Raw genomic sequence first — 24,331 nt, 5'->3', positions numbered from 1 at the left:
GGCCTTACCAGCGCCCCACGGGTGTTCACGAGAATGATGGCGGTGGTCGCAGCTCATCTGCGCAGGTTAGGGGTTTGACTTCCCCTACCTCGACGACTGGTTGTTGAAGGTGGGCTCGCCCCAGACAGTCGTCAGCCACCTCCAGACTATGGCCGACCTCCTGCACCGGCTGGGGTTCTCCATCAATGTGCCGAAGTCACACCTGTGTCCGTCTCAGAAGCTCCTCTTCATCGGAGCGGTTCTAGATTCGGCGTAGTTTCGGGTTTATCCTCCCGAACAGCGGGTTCGGGATATTCAGGCTCTGATTCCGATCTTTCAGCCTATATCCAGAGACTCGGTCAGGTTGACGCTGTGGCTTCTGGGGCTGATGGCCTCCTGCATCCTTCTGGTGCATCATGCCTGGTGGCGGATGCGGGCTCTGCAGTGGGACCTGAAGTTTTAGTGGGCCCAGCATCAGGGCAACTTGTCCGACCATGTCTTGATCTTGGAGGGCACTGCAAGACAGTTGCAGTGGTGGATCACGGACTGCGATTGGGTCAGCGGCAGATCCCTCTCCCTACCCCAACCGGAGCATGTAGTTGTGACGGACACGTCCCTCCAGGGCTGGGGGGTCCACATGGGAGAGGCGGAGATGTGAGGCCTCTGGTCTCCGGCGGAGTCCCAGTTCCACATCAACCTTCCGGAGCTGCGGGCGATCTGACTTGCACTGAAGGCATTCCTCCCCTCTGTCCGGGGGAGTGTAGTGCAGGTGTTCCCGGACAACACCACCGCCATGTGGTACTGCAACAAACAGGGCAGGGTGGGGTCATGGACCCTATGCCAGGAGGCTCTGCGCCTCTGGCAGTGGCTGGAACATCAGGGCGTGACCCTGGTGGTTCAACACCTGGCAGGTTCTCTGAACGCCAGGGCGGACGAACTCAGCCGTCGGTGCATAATGGATCACGAATGGCATCTGAACTCTGATGTAGCGCAAGGCCTCTTTCAGCAGTGGAGAGAGCCTTGGTTAGATCTATTCGCCACAGAAGAGAACGCGCAATGTCATCAGTTCTGCGTGTTGGAATTTCCAAGGCGGCACTCGCTCAGAGATGCTTTTTGACGCGAGTGGAGTTGCGGTCTATTGTACGCCTTTCCGCCTATACCACTTCTGCCCAGAGTGCTTTAGAAGATCAGGCACGACCGGGCCCAGGTTATCCTTGTGGCTCCAGACTGGGCACGAAGATATTGGTATCCAGAGCTACTCAGCATGTCTGTCGATCCCCCGATTCGTCTGCCTCTTCGGGATGACCTTCTGTCGCAGCAGCAGGGGACGGTCCTCCACCCGACCTGTCCAGTCTCCACCACCATGCTTGGAGATTGAGCGGAGAAAGTTGAGGCCATTTGACTTGCCTCCTGAAGTCTGTAATGTCATTCTGGCAGCCAGGCGTCCCTCCACAAAGTCGGTATACGCCTGCAGGTGGAACAGATTTGTGGCATGGTACACAGCAAAGGCTGTGGATCCACTCTCTGCCCCCTTTTCTGAGGTTCTCCTCATCCTTCTTTCTCTTGCCCAGCAGGGCTCTGCTCTGGGCACTATCAAGGGCTACCTTTCTGCCCTTTCAGCCTTCTTAAGGCTACTTGATCAGCCATCTTTGTTAAAGTCCCCAATTGTAAATAGGTTTTTGAAGGGCATCACACACATGTTCCCTCCTGTTCCATTCGTGATGCCTCAGAGGGACTTGAACCTTGTACTTATCTGATTTGCGCTCCCTTTGAGCCACTTCATAACTGTCCTCTCCGCCTTCTTACTTTGAAGACTACTTTCCTGGTTGCCATCACCTGTTCCAGGAGAGTGAGTGAGCTCCAGGCTTTCTTCCAAACCTCCTTTCCTTTCTGTCCATCCGGACAAAGTTGTGTTGCCGACAAGACCCTCTTTCCTGCCCAAGGTAGTCACAGCCTTCCACATCGGCCAGTCCATCACCTTGCCCACCTTCTTTCCACCTCCGCATCCCTCGAAAGAGGAAGAGGCTCCACCGTCTGGACCCAAAACGTGCGCCCTCATATTATCTGGTATGTATAGGAATAACAGGAGAAAACCCATAGACCACATTCACTGCCGGTAGCCGACTCGCTAGAAGAGCCCCTTCTGCCTTTTGCCGCCCTGCTTCATTCAGGCGCAGCTTTTCCCGCCCGCTGCTCAAGTTAAAGCATCTTGCAGCGATCGATCATTGAGTGACCTATCGGACCACCAGCACCCTCGCTCTCATGCCTGGGTCTAACTCACTGTGTCCATCGACAACCCTGTCCTGAAGACGATCCAGACTAAAGGGGATCGAAACGCCGTCGACTGTACAGCTTGAATTACACGACGCATATCACGTCTTGTGCTCCTGTATAAATAACTGGTTGTCAAGTGATTATAACTTGTTTTTCGGAGCCATCATTTGATGTATATACTTTGGTTAATGCGTCGCCAATGCTGTTGTTTTTAGCACTTGCACCCTCACTATCACTAAACTGTATATAGCACTCGCTCCAAGTGTCACTGGGTTGTCACAAGATCCGCTCTGTACAGTGCTGTTTTAAACTGTATTGACACATGAAAGATCTTTTTTTCCATTGCCTCTTGGTAAATTATACCACTTCCTCTGAAAATCAATTGACTCCTTGTCTCTCTTTCCTCTGTAATGCATATTGCATACATTTCTGAAACTGTCTCTACATAAATCCTGTTGGGAATTGTTCTGGCATACCTAATATTATCTGGATCGCACATGCCAGTTCCGGGTGTGTGATCAACTTTGTTGGTTACGTGGGCGCTAAGAAGGGACGGGCGGTGCACAAACGGACCATCTCTCGGTGGATCGTGTTGTGCATCCAGGCATGCTACTCTTTGGCTAAAAAGGAACCTCCTGTTGGGCTGAGGGCCCATTCCACTCGGGCCACGGCGACTACTACTGCCCTTGGCTGGGGAGTCCCCTTGCAGGAAATTTGTCAGGCAGCTACGTGGGCCTCGCTGCACACGTTCGCAAGACACTTCTGCCTGGACAGCCAAGTCCGGAGGGATGGCTTCTTTGGCCGTTCCGTCCTCCAGGACTTTCTGGTGTGATTATTGGTTCGCAGACCCACCACCGGGGTTGGTATTGATGGGGTATCTATTCTAAGGTAAGGAATCTATCAATAACGTGTCTCTTTCAGATGCACAAGTTACTACTTGTGTAACGATATATCTGTAAGAGACATTAGTTAGTGATAGATTCCTTACCAACCCACTCATCCTCCCCGTTCTGCGAACCGATATCTAGGGTTAAGGTCATCCCCTTTCAGGGCCCTAGTTTCATGGCACCAGTGTTGGTTTTTATCATGGCTCTGTGTTTCTGGCGTGGAAAAGCTGTGTATAAGAACTGACGTCAGCACGGGGAGGCGGCATCTAAGTACTCCCGACGACGTTATCACGACGCCGACGACGGCCGCGGACGACGCCTACCGACACGCATGGGTACTGCTACTCAAAAAAATTCCGGATCCTGTCTGACGCCTGGAGATATTCTAAGGTAAGCAATCTATCACTAACTGTTTCTTACAGATATATCGTTACACGAGTAGTAACTTGTGCTTCACAGCACCTTTGCACCTCTTAGAGCACTTTCACAGCCCTGCACTGCGATGCCGTGAAGGACGCTGTATATGAAAGGATGAGAAGGAAAGGTCAGGAACGTTACAAGAAATCTCTGCACTGCAAGCAAAATAGCATTTTGATGTTGAAGCACTCCATGGACCATAATTAAAAAACAAATATTTTTAGATGCACCAACAAATTCAAAGAATAGACCTGTACATTTGCCTGAAGCTGTTGCCTTGCCTCACCTTATGAAGCCACCAGTCCCTGTGGGAGGTTGTGCCAGTAGCAAAGCTGTGCGTACCATGAGATGCAGATAAAATGCGGACTGAAATGGAACACACCAGAGTGATCGGACAAAAAAGGACGGTGCCTGTCTCTTTTGTAAAGAGTCCTTCTGAGGACACTGTCACTGCCTCCCGTTACTGCCTCCTGATATCTGTTGAGAGCCACCCGGGCTCTCTACCGCAATGTTGCAGTTTTCACGCATGCATAGGGATAAATAAATAGCCAGGGATCGCTCGGGTCTTCCAGCCACGAGAGTGAAAGCAAGGTGTCCCGTGTCTTTTCTACAGTGCTGCTGCGGCCTAGTTCCTACCAGACCCGCCGCGCTACATTGGTGACTAGGCCGGTCGTACCAAATGCGTGTTTGCCTGCCTGCCCGGTTACTTGCTGGGAGCGTGCGAAGCCCACCCACATCTACCTGCTCCCTCTGCAGCTGCTTGGCATCCTTCGGCGAGCTCGCGGCGCCAACCCGCACCCCTCTGCACCGACTGGCGCCTGCTGCTCCCTGGTGCCCTGGAAGCCCGCAGCCTCGGCAGCCGCATTGCCTGCTCCGCACCAAGTGCCGCTCTACTTGCGCCCGCCCACGCGTCTCCCTGCCCAGCGGGAGCGTGTTCAGTCGGCGGCGCTCTCTGCAGCCCTCTTCTACGTGGGCTAAGTGCCCGCAGCGCGAGTGCGGAGGCATCGTTCGCCTCGCTGCGGCCCGGTCGCCCCGTCTGTCCCCCTGCACGGAGTTAGCCCAGAGGACGTATCTGCTCCTGCCTTCCTGGTGCCGCGTCTGGGCCCGCTGGCCAGTGCCCGACTCCTCACCTGCCCTCCATCAGCGAGGCCCCTGAGACTGGGCTGCCCCATCTGCTGCCTGCACCGAGCTCCTACACGCTTCAATAGACGTTTGCCTACACCCAGAACACGGCAAAGAGGCAATTGCAACAGGTGGAGGAAGGGAATTACTGGGCTAAGTACTCTGGGGGAATCTGAAGCTGCAATACACCCGTGAGGTCGGCTGGTCAAGGGGAGGACAGGGAAGGAAGGAAGGAAAAGAAATACTGGAAATGTTGGAAATGCAGGGCAGACAGAGGCCTGCAACATACACGTTTGTCTTTCCTACGAGACAGCGCCAGAGAGCGATTCACCTGCACGCACATGAAGCCACAGGACATTCTGTGGCACATGGCCACGTGCTATTGAGCACACCCAGACACAGATATTCAACACCTAAGCCACACCCTCGTACCTGCGCATTGACGCATGGCCACGATGAGCAACCCACCGCAGGCTGGCACGGCCGCCCAGCAAGATGGAGCAAACAATCCACGTGGGGGTGCCAATGCGCCTCCCCCAGGGCACAGCCACATAGCGGTTGCACCTCTACCCCCCTTTAGTTAAGCCTCAGACCCTGCCATAGCTGCACCAATATGGAAAGCATGGGTTGTACGGCTCAACCACTACTGCAAGGGGACAAGGGAAACGGATGGCACCGTGAAACTGTCGCTTCTCTACTATGGAGGCACGGAGATCTGACCTCTTCGAGACGCTCCCCAACACGGAAAATGATGACTACGAAGCGGCGGTCGCCGCACTCAACAGGCACTTTGACGCCCAACTCCACCCAGATTTTGAAAAGTTCAAAAGGGCGTGGCAGATGGACTCTGAGTCTGTCAACATGTTCTATGCACGGCTGCGCGTGCACGTTCACAGACCAAAGGGAGTAGATACGGGACCAAATCATCCTGGGATGCTGTTCCAAACTCCTGCGGAAGCTGATCCTTCATCTACCAGGAATCTCACTGGACGAGATCTTGGCCCGCTCCCACGAGCTGTCGTACGTCCGAGCGGAGGAGATGGAAGCCGCCTTGCACACAACGGTTACTGGCTCACATGTGCCCAGGCACCCGCCGGTCAAAGAGGAGAGGGTTGAAGCAATCCAGAGACGCACCACCACAGCTCACCAATCCCCTAGGCCGCCACCAGGAGGACCATATGGATACTGTGGAGAATATCACCCCCTGACGGCCATCTGTGGGGCAAAAGGGAAGACATGCTCCCACTGTGGCAAGCTGAATCCCTACGCCAAAGTATGCCGTGGTGGGCGGATCAGACAAACTTCGTGGAGGCCAAGAAGCATGCCACAACGCGTTTGCCAGATCTCTCTCGACGATCCGCCATCGACAATGGAGGACCAGCCGCAGGAACGACGCCCGAAGTATGAAGATGATGATGACTAGGAAATGTTTGTGGTGTCGTACGTCAGCAGAACGGACCGTTGCCGAAGGCCACCTCCCATGTGCTCCATCTCAGTCGAAGGCACAGATGTTCAAGCCCTCATTGACACGCGATGGACTCCGAGCAGTACGACCGCCTGTCACCTCGACTCCCGCTTGCGCCCTCCAAGGCCTGGATCTATACGTACGGAGGGACTGATCCGCTTCCTCTCTGCGGAGTTATTCAAGCCAAAGTCACGAGTGGAAGCTACACCACTAAGACCAGGTTCCACATCACCAAGGGAAGAAAAGGGATACTGCTAGGCTGCCACACAGCCGAGGACCTAGGACATGTTTTCTTCGCCAACCAGATCCACGACTCCCATGCTGAAGCGATGCTGAAGGAAATCCCGTCTCTCTTTAGAGGACTAGGAGAGCTCAAGGGCAAGAGATTCAAACTCCACATTGACCCATCGGTAAGACCAGTGGCCCTCAGGTACCGGAGGGTGCCGTTCAATCTTCGCCCACAAGTGGAGGAAGAGCTGAAAAAGCTCGAAGATCCCGACGTGATTGAAAAGGTTTCGGGCCCAACCCCTTGGGTGTCCCTGCTGGTCGGGGCCCCCAAACCCAAGCAGCCTGGAGCCATCCGGCTCTGTGTTGACATGAGGCTGCCAAATACAGCTACCAGGAGAGAATGCCACGTCACTCCCACAATGGACGACATAATGGCAGACCTAAGCGGAGTGAAGTGATTCTCTAAGCTGGACCTGAATGCCGGCTACCATCAGCTGGAACTTGAGCCAGTGAGTAGGTACATCACCACCTTCTCGACGCACGTTGGTCTCCGAAGGTACAAGAGGCTCAGTTTTGGGGTATCATCGGCAGCTGAAGTCTTCCAAAATGCCATCAGAGAAACACTGTCTGGGCTGCAAGGCATAAGCAACCTTAGTGATATACTATTATTCTCGAACACGCTAGAGGAACACCACGATCATCTCCGAGCCACTCTGAAGAGACTAGCAGACTGTGGCTTGACCCTGTACAAGTCTAAGTGCTCATTCTACCAAGAAACGGTTGACTTCTTTGGGTATACCTTCACCCGAGAAGGTCTCCTAGTGGACTCCAAGAAAGCCGCTGCCATCCGCGCAGCCAGCATGCCAAAGAACCCCACAGAAGTGAGGAGTTTTCTCGGCATGGCCACATACTGCGGGCGCTTCATTCCAAACCTCGCTGCCATGTCGGAGCTGCTCAGGACCCTCATGTGCCATGATCACAAATGGGAGTGGACAGCGGCTGCCAACAGGGCGTTCAATGACCTCAAAGCAGGGCTGCTGGACAAGACGGTGATGGCCTACTTCCATCCCAGGCGGCACACAGAACTGGTAGTTTACGCCAGCGCAGTGGGCCTAGGAGCGGTTCTCCTTCAGGAACACGGCCCTGAAGTCTGGAGACCAGTCTCCTATGCAAGCAAGGCCCTCACCATCACCAAGATGCGCCCAAATCGAGAGGGAGGCGTTGGCCAAGTAGGCGTGCCAACATTTCCACCTTTACCTGTGCGGCCAGGAGTTGCATGTTGTGACCGACCACAAGCCTCTGCTCATGCTGTTTGCAGGCTCATCCCGGCTGGCGCCCCGAGAATCGAGCAGCTGCAGTCATACAACTTTAAGGTCATCTACCGTCCGGGGGCCCACAACCCGGCGGGTTATCTGTCCCGTCACCCCGAATCGATGACGCCCTCTGACCCGTCGGCAGATGCGTGCAACACTGAAGCGGTCGTAAACATGGTGTCGCAAAGGGAGTGTCCCACAACCATGACACACAAAGAAATTGGCCGGGCCACCCAAAAAGACCACACTCTGTCCCGAGTAAGAGGTGCTGGAGAGCAATGGATGGGCACGCTTCATGGATGGAGTCTGCGTCCTCCGGACTGAAGTCTGCCATGCCTCAGAACAGCTCTGGCAAGTCTGCCATGAGCTTAGTGTGGGGGAGCAAGGAGTCGTCTTAAGAGGACACCTGATAGTGGTCCCAGAGAGGTTGCATAAATGGATTCTCACCCTGGCACACGTTGGCCACCAAGGGATGGCGAAGACTAAGGCCACGCTGCGAAACAAAGACTGGTTCCCCGCGATGGACTCCATGGTGGAGGAGATGGTGAGGCAGTGCCATGCCTGTACAATCACTGCAGGAGATCCAGCACCAGTGATCACAGAAGAACAGAGTGAGACCCCCTGGACACACGCCTAGACTTCGGGAGCTTCCCAGATGGACGTCACATGCTGATCATGGTTGACTCATTCTCGAAGTTCCCTATCGTGGAAGTGGTGACATCAACTGCATTCCCCCAGGTGAAGCGGGTCCTAGACAAGTTTTGTGATGATGGGGCTACCAGAAGAGAGTCTGACTATGGACCTCCGTTCCAGGGCAGAGAATTCCAGGAATACCTTGAACAAGGCGATTCGCCACCGGAAGATCACCCCGTTGTGGCCGCAAGCTAATGGGGAGTTGGAACGTCTGATGCGGACGCTCAACTGAGCGCTGCATATCGTTGTGGACGAAGGAGAAGACGCCGAGACAGCTCTAGACCAATTCCTTGGTGCTTATCGACAGACCCCTCAGAGCACAACCAAATGTGCGCCGGCTCATGTTCAAACGGGTCCCACGAGACTGTATCCTGTCTGACCCGATGTGGGTGCCCATGGAGCGGGACAATGAGGTCGTTCAAGCAAGGAGGGAGACAACGAACCGGAAAGCCAGCGAAGCCCGCAGGGCACAAGAACCCCAGCTAAAAGTGGGAGACCGGGTAGTGATAAAAGACCAACACCCCGGTTCGAAATCCGGAGACCCTACGAGCCAGAAGTGTGGACTGTCATGGGCGTTCAAGGGACCATGGTCAGCACTCTAATGAGGAATGTGTCCAGTTTCAAGAAGACTGGCGAGAGTGAGGCTGGCCAAAAAGTGTCCGACTATCAAGATGCACTTTCGAACTTCTCCCCTCCTGTTTCCCCCAGTATGGGGAGTCAATCACTGGAGACAACAGGGCGAGCTAGTCAAAGTGTTGCGGATGTTGCCGTGTCAACCCATCCGTCACTGGAGACAACAGGGCGAGCTAGCCAAAGTGTTGGGGATGTTGCCACATCAACCCATCCGGACACAGCACCTGAGTTGTCTGAGGGTATTCCGTCCAGTGCACTGGAAGTTCCAGCTCCCGGACCCAGAAGTATGGTCTCCGGCCGAATCCTATGCCAAGTCAGAGACTGAAGGACTTTGTGTATACGTCTCCATGAACTGGGAGGACTTGGTAGTCTCGAACCGAAAGAAAGGAGGGATGTAGAGAGGCACCCAGGCTCTCTACCACAATGTTGCAGTTTTCACGCATGCATACACCCATCGGGGTGGGCTCGACCCGAGGTGAACGGGCGAGGACCGCTCGGGGTCTTATAGCCACAAGAGTGGAAGTAAGGTGTCCCGTGTCTTTTCTACAGTGCTGCTACCAGGCTCGCCACCCTAAAATGCCAAAGGTCCTGGGTTGTTGTTAACTCTCTACCCATGGGCCTTTTCCACCACAATGAATGCGCTGGCCACGCCTGCTTTTAATCTAGTCAAATGTACAGCACAGCGATGTTCACCAATGGTAACAAGCAAAAAACTGGTAACGAGCATACAACTTCAAAACTAAGATATTAAACTGCAGAACTTCTCCTTTACTTTTTTAACAATCGTGTCACCAGCACTTCACTTTTTACATAGCACGAGTGCTGTGATTGTTGGAAATGTAAAGAAATAGGTGCGCAGTTTAATATCTGGTTTGGAATTCTATGCTCGTTTTCAACAATCGTGGCACCGGCGACATGTTAAAGTAAAGCGCGGGTGCCGCGATTGTTGGAAAAGTCAAGAAACGGATTATAAAACCCACAAACTGAGTTATTAAACTGCGCAACTATTCCTTTACTTTTACAACAATCGCGCCACCCGCGGTATGTTAAAGTAAACGTGGCTGCCGCGATTGGTGAAAAAGTATAGAAATGGATTATATTTTTAACTGTTTACTTTTTCAACAATCGCGGCATCTGCGCTATGCCTATAACTATTTTAAAATAAAGCACGGGTGCCACCAGTGGAGTAACAGTAGCAACGCCGTCCGTGCAAACTCTCCAGTCCGGGTAAGTAAGGCAAAACAGAGACCGGGAGAGCTATGAAACCAGTGCACGGGACATAAAATGGAGGAAACGTTTATGGCAGGACCCTTCCAGTAAAAATATTAGAGATGTGCTCTTACTATTACAGAACCAGACATGCTACTCTGCATGAGGTAATGGATGAGGGCACAAGCAGGCGCCTGACGAGCGATGTGCTCCAGCAATTAGGAAACACGAAGAACAGCAGCCTTCGGTTACCTGTTTTACGTAGTAGGCAGCTGTAGCGAGAAGTGAACATGGAGGAGCAGCATCCGGTACGCGTCTGAAAGAGATGCCGCGTGCCCCCCTTGAACTGGACACAATACCCATGCCTCACCCCACAAGCTCACTTTCGTACAGAAAACAGGTTACAAACATATTCACAATAAAATATGCGGACAGTGCATCATCTCAGCCGTCGAGGCTTCGTTCCGCCTTTGCTTTTACTTTATTAAGGAATGAAAGCCATATTTGTAAAGCGCAAACAATCTTGGCAGCAATCCTCTGACTTCATGGCTCGAGAGTGGGATGGGGGTAGAGGGGAGAGAAACAGAAGACTCACTGAACTATCCATGAACCTTCCCTTGACACGCGAGGAGGAGGAAGTGCTCGGAAAAGGCGCCCTTGGAATGCCTGTGCGCCACCCGGCTCGTGAAGACTTTATCAGCTTGCTAAACAAACAAGATGATTAGAAAAGTCTTCACGACTGCCGCAAACCAGGCCATGGTGTCCGGAGGGGCCGTCCAAAAAACGGACAGGGCGGCAACCAAAAACACACTTTTCCAATGGGAAGCTAGCGTTTACCATAAACGCTGACGCTACCCAATTGGAAAAGAGGGGCTGGGCTTACAGTCCCTTTTAGAAATCTTACATATACAATATCTCTCGCAGAGGCGGAGCAGTACTTTGTGCTGCCACGCCCACGAGACCTAAAAAAGAAATCAGCCAAAATAAAACGTTGACTGTCCAAATACTGTTTTTGGTCTAAACGGAAGTAAAAAATACAGTGAAACATAAATACCTCATTTTGAACAACTATGTTTTTTTTCAAAAGAAAATATCAGGCAAAAAGTCGGGTAGGCAGAAGCCTCGTCCTAGAGCACTCTGACCCTTTCATTGTAGGATAGAAGGCTGCAGCATCACCCCACAATAACAGGCGAAGCCCATTTTTCCTTTCCGTACCAAGGATTCTGACTGCTGACTTTTCTACCCTTAAGTAAGTCTCATACCTTAAGGATTTTTTTTTTTGCTTCCACTGCTGTTGGACGTAATGCTAGTTTTCAGGTAAGATGTACATTGTTTTTCCTGCATTGGATTTATGTTAAAATGGATTGGCCGTTAAAATGTTGCCCATTATTACTGCCCTTACTTTTTAGGTCTTGCCTACACAGTACATGTGCTGTGCTGAGACGAATTGTTTAGAATACAGTGGGTTTACAAACCGCCCACAGCAAACCATTAGTTTTTTCGTTGTCACTCATTTGCAATCTTTCGATTACTTAGCTCCCGTAGGCTTCCTTTCTTTTCTTGCATTAGATCCTCCCTGGGTCCTGGACCCATGTACAGGTGTTCTTCATAGTCTATGTTCTTCCAAGTCTTTTTGCAAGGTACCATTTTTTTTTATATATATTCTAGGATGCGCAATGTACTTTCCCACTTTTAAAACAGGCATACATCCTTTTATTTTCTGTTCACCCTCCATCTCCATTGGCGCTTAAGTTACTTGCACCCACAACTGTACTACTGTGTCATGCCATCCTACTCCACGCCATTCTACTCTACGCCACTCCACTCAATGCTATACCACTAACTTTTAGCTGTGGTGAACCATAGCCATGCTGCTGTACAACTTGGCTAAAAGACCTTGGCGAAGCCAATCACGCTCACTTAGTCAAGACTGATTTGCTTTGCTCTGTATCTGCTTGCATCATCATTCTTCGGATTTAGCCCTCAGCATTGCTTGTATGGAAAATCTGTGGCAGCTATCAATTTGTTTGGCCCTGGAGGGTAAACCCAAAGAAGTAGGCTACCTAACGTACCTGATCTGAAAGAAACACGTAGTGATAGATTCCTTACCTTAGAATTACCCCCAGGCATCAGACTGGATCGGGAAAGTTTTTCGTCAGCAGTACCCCTGTGCGTTGGTAGGCGTCGTCGTGCGGCTCCGCGTGTCGTTGGTGCCGGGATGACATTGCTGGAGCTACTTAGACGGGCCCAGGCATGTTAACGTCCGCTCTTTTTCCACGCTAGCTAGCGCAGAGCCTGGAAGAGCAAGTACCCCCAGTAATTTTTTGACTGAGCTTTTTGAGGCCTTTTACCTCATCTTAAGGAGTCAATCGACTCCCGGTGTCGTAGGGATGCCCGGTTTCAAGAACTGTGGGGACTGTCATCGCATGATGTCGGTGACCAACCCCCACTGCGTGTGTCTCTACTGCCTGGGGCTCAACCACGACCCCAAGTCGTGCCCGACTGCTGGGCCATGGCATTGAAGACTTTGTGGGAGTAGTCCCGAAAGTTGCTGGAAGCCCGGCAGTCGGCTCCGCGCTGCTCGAGGTCCCGGTCCTGTGGGAGGTCGAGGGACAGGTCGCGGAGCATTCATCATTCTTCTGGATCGAAGTCTTTGCACTCTGGGTCAGGTAAGTTGAAGCATTCCAAAAAGAAGTCGAAGCATCGTCGCTCCTCGACTTCCCCTTGCCCGTCGCTGCTGAGGGTGCGGGTGGTGCCAACCCCGTGGTTCCGGCGGAGCCTGGGACACCACCACCAGTCTACCCCCCCTTTCCTGGTGCGGCGACGATGCCTGCTCAGGTGCAAAAGTTTCTTGCTGCCATGGCCTGACTCTTTGGGCCATCTGGCCCCGCCGGTGCGCCTGCAGGCCCCGCATGCCCGACTGTGGGGGTCCTGCTTTGCCATCACCGGACGCTCTTGCCCCGGTGTCGCTGCCGGCTCCGGCCCCAACGCCGCAGGCCCCCCAGAGATCCGGGAGCGGATCCCGATCAATGCCGGTTGACCTAGTGACACCACAACCGGCGCTGATCTCCCCGGCACCACTTCCGACATCGCCCGCTTCTCGGGACGGCGTCCCCAGATTCTGCCCCGACCCGGACATGGTGCCGGATCAGCATTGCTCAACACAGATACCGACGCCGATGGGCCCTTTTATGCCCTATGTCCATCCTCCTCATTTTGAGCCTGTTCCACAGACTTCGGAGGAAGGGGAGGACTGTGAGGGTTCTGAACGTCCTTTTCGCATTCACGGCTTCTTCGGCTTAGAGTGTGGACGGCGTCTAGCAGACGGCTTTCGCTCAACTAATGTGAACGGATGACTCTTGGTGTACACTAAGCCACATCATTTTAAAATCTACCACTGGAGTAATGCGAGTGACTTTAATCATGGTGCGGATGGAGCACATCTGTACTACTTAAGCCTTACCAAGCTGTGTGGTGCTGACTGATTACGCACCTGGGTGCCCACCTTTGGGGTCACTTTGTTTTCGTGCATATTGAGTTCCCAACCTTTCCCCCGTCCTGATGAAGACCCACTCTTGAGGAAGTCAGCTACCCTGTTTGTCTTAGGGTCGAAACGTCGACATATTCTCCTGGAGCCTGTACCTGTATTGTCCTTCCCACGTCCCCCTCTCCAATACATTGATTTGAATACGGAGGATATTTCAATCAATTACCAGCAAGAAAGAACTGCATTTGTTGCTAAAACTAACATCAAGGGCAGGCTCATGTCCACCACTCTAAGGACTTAAAACCTTAAGCGTGGTGTAAAATACTCTATTGTATTTTATTTTTTCACGGACCTCTTTGGTCGCTTTCTCACACACGAGCACGTACTTTTCTTTCTCATCTGTGCACTTCCTTTGTGACAAATGAACCCCGTCTTGTAAATGAGTTCTTACATTGTACAAAATTCAATGTTTTTTGTAAATGTATAGTAAATAAGAGAATCTCCCAGCTTTTGGAGAAAATGTCTAAAATTCCTTTTGTTTCAGGTGTGTTTTCTTGCTTCAACAAAGTATTTGGGCGAACATAGTGTTTTCTTATTATGAACCATAATGGATTTAATCAGATGGTGATAAAAAGTGAAGTGAATATTTAACTTATGTTGACATTGTACATGTTGAATTAACGTCTAGGACCATTTTTGTCTATAACATTTGATACCCAGGTCCTTTTGACTCCTATTGGGTTACCCCTTTTCAATATGATCCAGACTGGGCAGAGGATTTGGGGGATGCCAGTGGTCTTGACACCTCCCCTATTCTTGGCATGCCGTGGCTACGGAGGAGGGAGCCAGTTACGCAGTGGTGTTCCGTAGAGCAGCCGAGGCTCTCCTCCTCGAACTCCCTACGGTGGCCATCGGGACTAACCTCCAGACAGAAGTGCTCCAACCGGTAGCTACCTCTTCGGAGCCCTTGCTGCCTTTTAATGAAGCACTGTCAGACATTCTTTTGGGCACCTGGTCCAGGCCAAACACAGGGGCTCATGTGGACAGGAACGTGGCCCGACCACCTCTTCCTTACCCAACACCCCACCCCTGAGAGCTTGGTTGTCCAAGCCTCTGCATCCCAGAGTGCGTTCCCTACCGCACCTCTGGATAGGGAATCCAAGAAGCTGGATCAGCTTGGCAAGAAGCTGTTTTCCTCTGCCAGCTTAGGGCTGCAGTCCGTGAATACTGCATGTCTCTTGGGCCGTCACACCCGCTCTGTGGGACACGGTTGCGCAGGTGCTGTCCAACCGCCTGGAGGAGGCCCAGGCAGTTCTTTCCCAGGAGGTTGCGACCGGGAGAGACGCAGCGAAGTTCACCATACGTTGTGGACTGGACACCGCCAACTCACTGGGCAGGTCTATTTCCACGACGGTGGCGCTTTGGCGCCACGCCTGGTTGAGGTCAACTGGATTCTTAGGGGATGTCCAGAACACTCTGATGGACATGCCCTTTGATGGCATTCGCCTTTTTGCCAATAAGGCAGACAGTGTGTTGGAGTGCTTCAAGGCCTCCCGGGCTACGGCCAAGTCCTTGGGCCTGTCAGCCGCGCTACCTCCTCCGCCTTCTGCTTTTTGCTCCTTTCGTGGCCATGGAAGTGACGCCCCACAGCCTTTGCAGAGCCACAGTCCACAACAGCAACAACTTCAGCGTGGTTGCGGACGTGGGAACCGTCGAGGCGGTTCAGGGGGCCAGCGGGTGAGTCAGTCCACCTCCACCCCCGCAGCATCCACTTCAAAGCCTTGCTAGTCCGACCTTTCAGACCCATCAAACGCCAGTGGGTGAACGAATACGCCATCATCTCCACCACTGGCGGAACATCACTTTGGACAAGTGGGTGCTGCAAATTGTCCGAAGGGGCTACTACGTTCCCTTCGAGACCACCCCTCCAGCCATGCCACCTCAGTACCACTGCATGTGCGGGGATCACTTGGCACTTCTCCAGCAAGAAGTTGCAGCCCTCTTGGCCAAGGGAGCCATCGAGAGCGTTCTGATGCCTGAAGTAGGTCATGGTTCTTATTCCCACTAATTTCTGGTTCCAAAGAAGGACAAGGGCCTGCGTCCTAGCTTAGAACTTCGTAACGTCAATCGCTTCCTCCGGAATGAGAAGGTCAAGATGCTCACACTTGCTCAGGTCTTTTCTGCCCTTGACCCGTAAGACTGGATGGTGGCGTTGGACTTGCAGGTCACCTATTTTCATATTCCTGTCCTGCCTGCCCACAGGTGCTACCTGTGATTCACGGTAGACCACAAGCTTTTTCAGTTCACTGTGTTCCCCTTTGGCTTTACCAGCGCCCCTCGGGTGTTCGCAAAAGTGATGGCGGTGGTCGCAGCTCATCTGCACAGATCATTGTTTTCAGTCTTCCCCTATTTCGACCACTGGCCGTTGTCTCCCACCTCCAGACTACCGCTGACCTCCTGCATTTGCTGGGGTTTTCCATCAACGTGCCGAAGTCGCACCTGATTACCTCGCAACGGCTCCTTTTCATCGGAGTGGTTCTGGACTTGGCGCAGTTTCGGGTTTATCCTCCCGAACAGCGAGTCCGGAACATTCCGGCTATGATTTCGATCTTTCAGCCTCTGTCCCGAATTTCGGTCAGGATGACTCTTAGGCTACTAGGCCTGATGGCCTCCTGCATCCTGCTTGTGGATCATGCCAGATGGCATATGCGGGCTCCGCAGTTGGACCTGAAGTTCCAGTGGGCACAGCATCAGGGCAACCTGTCCGATCACGTCCAGATCTGGGAGGGCACTGCATGGCAATTGCAGTGGTGGCTCACGAATCACGATTGGGTCAATGGCAGATCCCTATCCCTTCCCCAACCGGAACATACAATTGTGACGGACGCGTCCCTTCTGGGATGGGGCGGTCACATGGGAGAGGCAGAGATCAGAGGCCTCTGGTCTCTGGTGGAGTCCAGGCTTCGCATTAACCTTCATGAGCTTCGGGCGATCCAACTTGCACTAAAGGCATTCCTTCCCTCTCTAATGGGGAGAGTAGTGCAGGTGTTCACAGACAACTCCACCGCCATGTGATACTGTAACAAACAGGGCAGGTAGGGTCGTGGATCCTATGCCCAAGAGGCTCTGCGCCTCTGGGTTTGGCTGAAACATCAGGGCATGTCCCTGGTGGTTCAACACCTGGCAGGTTCTCTGAACGCCAGGGCAGACTAACTCAGCCGCTAGTGCATGATGGATCACGAATGGCGTTGGAACTCTGACGTGGCGCAAGGTCTTTCAGCAGTGGGGAGAGCCTTGGTTAGATCTATTCTCCACCGAAGAGAACACACAATATCAGTTCTGCGCTTTGGAATTTACAAGGCGGCACTCTCGGCGGCCACGCTTTCATCACGTGTGGAGTTGCGGTCTGTTGTACGCCTTTCCGCCTATACCACTTCTGCCCAGAGTGCTGAAGATCAGGCGCGACTGGGCCCAAGTCATCCTTGTGGCTCCAGACTGGGCTCGAAGAGTTTGGTATCCCGAGCTACTCCGTATGAGCATCGATCTCCTGTTCCGTCTGCCTCTTTGGGAGGATCTTCTGCCGCAGCAGCAGGGGACGGTCCTCCAATCGAACCTGTCCAGCCTCCACCTCCTTACGTTGAGATTAAGCAGCGGCAGTTGACGTCTTTTGCCCATCCCCCCTAACCTCCCACTCCCGAAGTCTGTAATGTTATCTTGGCAGCCAGGCATCCCTCCACTAAGACGGTTCTTACCTTTCTGATGTGTGCTCCCTTTGAGCCACTTCACAATTGCCTTCTTCATCTCCTCACTCAAAAGACTGCTTTCCTGGTTGCCATCACCTCTGCCAGAAGAGTGAGTGAGCTCCAGGCTCTTTCTTCTAAGCCTCCTTTTCTCTCTGTCCATCCGGACCAAGTTGTTCTAGAGACTCCTTCTTTTCTGCCAAGGGTTGTCACTGCCTTTCACATCGGGCTGACCATCACTTGGCCCACCTTCTTTCCGCCTCCGCATCCCTCAAAAGAGGCTCCACCATTTGGACCCAAAGCGTGCGCTCTTTCTATCTGAATCGCACACAACAGTTCCTGGTGGATCATCAGCTCTTTGTTGGCTACATGGGTGCCAATAAAGGTTGTGCTGTGCACCAGCGGACCATCTCTCGGGTCATTCTGTGCATAAAGGCTTGTTACTCCTTGGCTAAAAAGGAGCATCCGGCGGGGTTGCGGGCCTACTCTACCAGGGCGACGGCAGCCACTACTGCTCTGGGACGGGGAGTTCCTTTGTATGACATCTGTCAGGCAGCTGCACACGTTTACCAAGCACTACTGCCTGAACAACAAAGTCCAGAGAGACTGCTTCTTTGGCTGTCTGTTCTCCAGGACTCTCTGGTGTCATCTTGGTTCGCAGACCTACCACCGGTGTTGGTATTGCTGGGCTATCTATTCTAAGGTAAGGAATCTATCACTACGTGTTTCTTTCAGATGCACAAGTTACTTATCTTCGGTAACGATATATCTGTAAGAAACATTAGTGCGTCAGTTATAACGCACTGGAAGGCCCTTGCTGTCAAACAGATGCACCATCACCAAAGTTCCTTTCTCTGAATAAGAAAACTCTGGTTTAATATCCGCAGTTCCCTGTACTCTTTAGTTGGAACTCCGTCACCTTTACTAGTTGATCCTTTAGTGGAAAGACATCAAACGTCCACATATTTATATTCAAGCCAGAATAATCACGGAATCTCTTGATTCCTGAAAGTACTGTGGCTAGTATAGCACAATATAATCCGCATGGAGCAAAATCATAAGTTGCCAGCTCTAAATGATCAGATTTCTAAGCCCACTATTGGTAGCCTTTCCATTCTGTTTTGGGGTAGAGGCGTTTAGTCTCTTCCTTGGACATCTATCACCCTTTGGTTCTATTGGCGGTTGTGCTTGGTCATACGCTCTTAACGCCACTTTTAGAGGTGCTGTTCAAGGTGAAGAACCACCTGTTTCAAAGACCAAATGCCCCAGCGGAGATCAACGAGGGCTTCCATATTCACTTCTATGCAATAGACGTAGTGACGGATTTGCCCTATCCAGGACGTTTACATTTTCAGCGTTTTCCTCAAATAGAACTTTCAAGGTAACTGATGTGCATCCTGTCCTCCTTGCAAGAGAGCATTTTGGTTTGTGCTGTAGACCTTCGACGGATGCTTCCACTTTCCTTTTGTTAGATGCTCAGACCAAAAGTGGTCTCTCGTGCTCGGAGATCTAATTCCATATTTTCATCAGTTCTTATTGATCATAGCAGTAAAGCCAGACCTGGTGGGTGATCACAGCTGGTGGTCTTCTCCCCAACACAGATGTCTTGATTTTTATTTTGCAACTAGTGACATCCCTGTTTAGCTTGGTTTCTGTACATTATGCACAGTTTTCAGACATTTATTTCAAGTGTTTTTCGTGTAGTAATTGTGGCATACTGAACAACCATCCCATCCCTGGGAAGTTGATGCATCCCTTCGTGTTGTAATAAACCTCTTAAAAGCCGTCTTATTAAATACAGATCTATGGCTCCAGAATGCACGAAGTTTTAAGTTCAGTCCAGTGGTTCCTTAAGAGTTGTGACTCTTTTTGCGAATTATGTAAATTAACGGACTGCGTTGGGGCCATGAGATGGCAGTCTGATCCCAGTGGAGTTAGTATTCCCCAGTCTAGAAGTGCGGTCATCAGTGGAGGTGAATTCATTGCTTTCAACAGAGGTATCAATAGCTCTTAAAAGCAGACTCATTAAATACAGATGTACAAAAAAAGTATGGTACACATTGTATACAGTGTGCAAGATTTTGGGACCAGGAGCAAGGGGTAGCCCCCCCCCTACCCCCCTTGACAATTTGCCCCACCACCTGGTACGAGATCTGGGCCCCCGGTTGACTTTACTTTTTGGTGGCCATTTCAGCAATAATTAATAAGTGGTTTGTTTACTCCACCCTCCTGTTTCCAGGCAGATGTTTAAAGATTTCAGCCAACAACGTGGTGAAAGAAAACCACCTACCCACCCCCTGCTCCCATTCTCAAGAAATTGATGACTGGTTTACCATGTGGAAGGAGAAGAGTATTCTAATGATCAGGAAATTTGTCATGTAACAACAAAGTGTGGTTATGACCTTTGGCGATTCCCTCCCACTATTATTTATTTTATCAAGCATGCGCCCTTTTGAGCTGTATTTAAAAGTAAGATGTTATGGCTCTGGGAACGTGCTGTGAGCACCAATTAACGTATTCCTCCATCCTGGTCCTTTCCAGATTTTGTTCTGTTTTGGAGGATTTCTAGGATTCGGTGCACTCTAGTAGGCTGCATGACCACGTCCCAGATGTTGAATCCTGACAGTATCTTGTTACTATAGATGTTAAACATGCACTCACATGTTTCCTGGGTACAGCATTTAGCTTCCCAGATAGCAGTGTTGCGCAGCCCCTGTCCGAAAGCTCAGCAACCTTTTCTATAACCCCATGCAAAATCCTCTTAAATGCCATATAAGTATCCATTTCCTACATTTAGGCTCAACCAAGCCTACTGTTTAGTGCTTTGGGGGTCTGCACAACAGTAATTGCAAAGCTCTAGAGCATGTGGCTTGCACCATAATTGCGGGATATGTAATTAGTAGCAGTTATGTGCTGCCAATAACCCTTAATTATCTGACTCTGATTTAGTTTTTCTTTCATGTTGAAATGTTTCCATTGATTTCATTGTTTGCGTAGGGCCTTCTAACATGAGTAACCCTTCACTGGTTAATATTTCCACTGGTCTGTGACTTAAAGCTGGTCTTAATATAGAAATCTAGTTCACTGCTGACTGCTATGCTGGTTGTTAAATGCCCTTTCCCAGAGCCCAAAGCTGAAGCCTTCTCAAAGGACCGGTAAGTGGAGAGGGGGCTTTGTTTGACAGAAATAGCTGAAGGAAGGACTGTATCCCAGTGAGGCTAGAATGTTTTAAATTAAAAAGGGAGACACTAAAAATTGGCGCAATTTGCTCATGGCATCCATTGTCGTCCTTGTACTGTTCCATTGTCTCGCGTGGCGCTCTGAACAATCAGATGTTGCATGTATTTGTTACTGATTTGTTTTGTAAATTGTACGTATTCCTTCAGAGGGCATTTGTTTGACATAAAACTGAAGATTGGCAATTTTAATGGTTTCCATACAAGTAATCATTTTGCTATTTTTTGTAGCTTCTAAGGAGTGTGAATTGCAGGTTCAGACTACTGTTAAAGCTCACATTAATAGTTCTGAAGAGGAATTTTAGTGCACCTATACCATTTATTGCTTGTTCCCATTCTCTGTACACTGTTTTTTCAATGTAATGTCAGTCAGATGAGTTGTTCAAACTCATGTTTTAAGGGCCTCACAGTTATGCTTCTAAGTAACCATGTATCAATAAAAATCATGTTTAACAGGTTGGAGCGACTCCTCGCAGGTCAGCAGTCCAGAACGAGATCATGAAGTTTTCAACTGCGGGGACTCTGGACAAGGCGACTCCCGCAGCATCACATCAATGGACATGCCAGTGACCAGCCAAGCTGCTACTATACTACCGGTCCACGTCTATCCACTTCCTCAACAGATGCGAGTGGCTTTCTCTGCGGCCAGAACCTCAAACTTTGCCCCTGGGACTTTGGACCAACCAATTGCGTTTGATCTGCTGCTTAACAACCTTGGCGAAACATTTGACATTCATATTGGTAGATTTGCTTGTCCTGTGAACGGCACGTATGTCTTTATATTCCATATGTTAAAGCTTGCAGTGAACGTTCCCTTGTATGTCAACCTCATGAAGAATGACGAGGTCCTGGTATCTGCATATGCCAACGATGGAGCGCCAGACCATGAAACGGCAAGTAACCATGCTGTCCTTCAACTCTTCCAGGGAGACCAGATATGGCTTCGTCTACATCGTGGAGCCATTTACGGGAGCAGTTGGAAATACTCAACATTTTCAGGGTACCTCCTATATCAGGACTAATAACCTTGAGTATACGCTAGAACCTGCTGGGAGGGTCCATGGCGCTTTACACTCAAGGGTTATCTCTGGGTGAAAGGAGTAGATGTCTCTTTTACCATTTGGGGTAATCGGCACTTATTAGTAACATCATGAAATAGGATATGGCATTCGTTAAGCTGTGAATGTTTGTTATATATTGCACCTGCATAAAGCACTTGTGTTCTAGTACGGCTTACTTTTGATAAACCCATTTCGCTAAGTCGGAGTCCTGTTTGTGCCTCAATAAAAGTAATATGCAGTTTCTTTTTCGTGTGGTCCTTTGAGCACAGACTTCTCTTGAGCAAATTCGACACATCTGCCTGGTATTTTGCACTTTTTTCGCACTACAGATTTGCACTATAGAAAATTATTCTTAAATAAGTGTTTTCATTACATTTGTTTCAGGTTTCCATTCAAACGACCTCCACGAATTAGCAGAGTATGTTGGCACCCAGCAGCACATCAAAAGGGGCTAGGCCTTCTTGCATTCCAAAACATAAACACCTCAACTTCAACCTCACCTGTACATGGAATAAATACCTAATACTGTGCGCCATGATCATTCAAGTCTCCCCTCACCCAGGGACGTATTAAGGCAGGAGTAAAGTGGGCAAGTGCTGAGGACCCCTATATTTCTAGTGCCCCATTGTGAAATGATCAGCTATTTCTATATAATTATATTTTATATCCTACTCCCTACCTTTGCTTCTATCTTTCTCTCCATCTAACCCTTCCTCACTTTCTGATCTTCTTTCTCTACCTCCCCCATCAATCGATGTATTGCTCTTCCAACCTTATTCACCCTTCTCTACCTCCAGCTTATTTTCCTCCCTCTCTACCTTCATTCCATCTGTCTGCACTTCTACTTTGCCTTTCTCTACCTCATTAATACCTCTCTCAATCGAATGTTGAGATCCAACTATCTGCGACTCCTAAAAGTTCCACGCTTCCGCAAAACCAGACTGGGCGATATTAGTTCTTTTGGCAGCACCAGGTCACCATTACACTACCGTAGATTGGGGGTCAAGGGGGAAAGTTTATAGACCACTAGGTATACATTCCCTAATACGAATGCAACAACACAAAGTATACCTATAGTCTAGGAAATGTGTCTGTAAGTATGAGTGGTGTGCCTCTCAAAATTAGCCACAAGTGAAGAGTTAAGGGGAAGACATCCCTTAAGGATAAGAACCCTCACTCACCCGAAGGTGACATGCTTCATCATTTGGGTCCTCCTTACCAATGCTGAAAACCTAGTCAACACTGGGAGCTACTACTTCGGGATTATTTAAAGAAGGAGCTCAGAGATGTTTTAATTGGTAAGGAATAGGATGGTAATCCCATATGAGAGCTGTAAGGTGTAGTGAGTGTGCAGCGCTGTGAGAAAAGTAAGTGGTGAGGTTAAAACTGTCTAGGTAGAATCACAGGAAAATGCTTTAATTATGTGTTGTACCTGACAGGATTAAAAAGAGAAACAGCACAGTGGTATTGATTTAAAACACCTGTCACTAAGTGGTCAACATGTTTCAGCCTCTTGATCACTACCCGTGTATCAGCGGCTTTCTTCAGGACCAGATTAACTGTGTGATATTGCTGCTGCACTGTTAAGTGTAAACCATATAAAATTATAATACAGATTATATATACAAAACCGGTATTCCTGCTTGTCTTTGTCTGTCAGGTCATACCCAGGTATCTATAAATGAAAACACATGTGGTAGAAAAAGAAAGAGAGACACACACAAACCTCAAACTGTGCTTAATATTCACATTTACTACACTTGTCATGAAATCACAAGTGTCATACCATTTATAGATGGTATCAAGGACTTACCCTCAAATGTAGGATATTCCTGCCTCACCTCTACCTGGCAGACTGCTCTGGAAGGAGGCCCCGCTCTGCGGGAAAAGTCATATATATGTGTCTAAGATAGTGCACTCATCTGTAAACACAAATCTATTTAGTGTCATATATGAGTGTCTAATGCATTTCACCCATATAGGTACATAACCCACTTAGTTCAGGGTCCTGAAACAACCAGCCCCAAAAATGACAAAGTGCTGGATCACTGGTATCTAGAGGCTAGTTCATGTGGCATAACCAACAGTTTTAACAGAGACAGACCTACTGTTTGCAAAGTGAAAACACTAGAAATTAGCATAAAGTCAAGAGAAAGTCTCTAAAAGCCTTACCTATCCGTCGGTACCTCAACACCACGAGAGCCAGTCCCGGGAGGTACCGACTGGTAGGTAGGCTGTTGCTTAAATAGTGCGAAGTCAATTGTTCCCAGCCTCGAGACCGAGGTCCTAGCGAGCCATAGTAGTCTATGGATCGCCTGCATTTCACACTAATGATTCGCGCATGTGCTGATACTATGGCGCTAGTTGTTCGCGCATGCGCTTAGGCTCGCAAGCTAGTGCCACTATTGTACGTCCTCGCGCATGCGCTTGGGCTCACAAATACGTGACGCTATCGTAGATCCTCGCGCATGCTTATTGGGCCTACATTGTCGTGTTCATGTTGATACGGCAACGGGACATTGTATTCATGGAATTCTTACCGTTTATGTGAGCAGTAATTCTTAATTATTTGCACTGAAGGTATTAC

At 50.1% G+C, this 24,331-nt stretch overlaps 1 protein-coding gene across 4 annotated transcripts in view; it reads left to right on the top strand.

Moving 5' to 3' along the window:
* Positions 1–21,978, top strand: part of CAPRIN2 (caprin family member 2) — an 857,580-nt gene extending 835,602 nt beyond the window's left edge. For 3 of the 4 annotated variants that reach the window (XM_078673768.1, XM_078673767.1, XM_078673766.1), the window contains one exon: positions 21,140–21,978. In XM_078673768.1, the coding sequence (XP_078529894.1) occupies positions 21,140–21,705 (566 nt within the window). In that variant the 3' untranslated portion in view covers positions 21,706–21,978. The remainder of the gene's footprint in view (positions 1–21,139) is intronic. The other variant, XM_078673770.1, reaches the window with a different exon arrangement.
* Positions 21,979–24,331: the final 2,353 nt, after the last annotated feature.

This window comes from Lissotriton helveticus, chromosome 1_1 (genome assembly GCF_964261635.1).
Source record: "Lissotriton helveticus chromosome 1_1, aLisHel1.1, whole genome shotgun sequence".
NCBI classification, from domain to species: domain Eukaryota; kingdom Metazoa; phylum Chordata; class Amphibia; order Caudata; family Salamandridae; genus Lissotriton; species Lissotriton helveticus.
The sequence above is the reverse complement of the archived record's forward strand: the minus strand, read 5'-3'. Positions and strand labels throughout refer to the sequence as shown.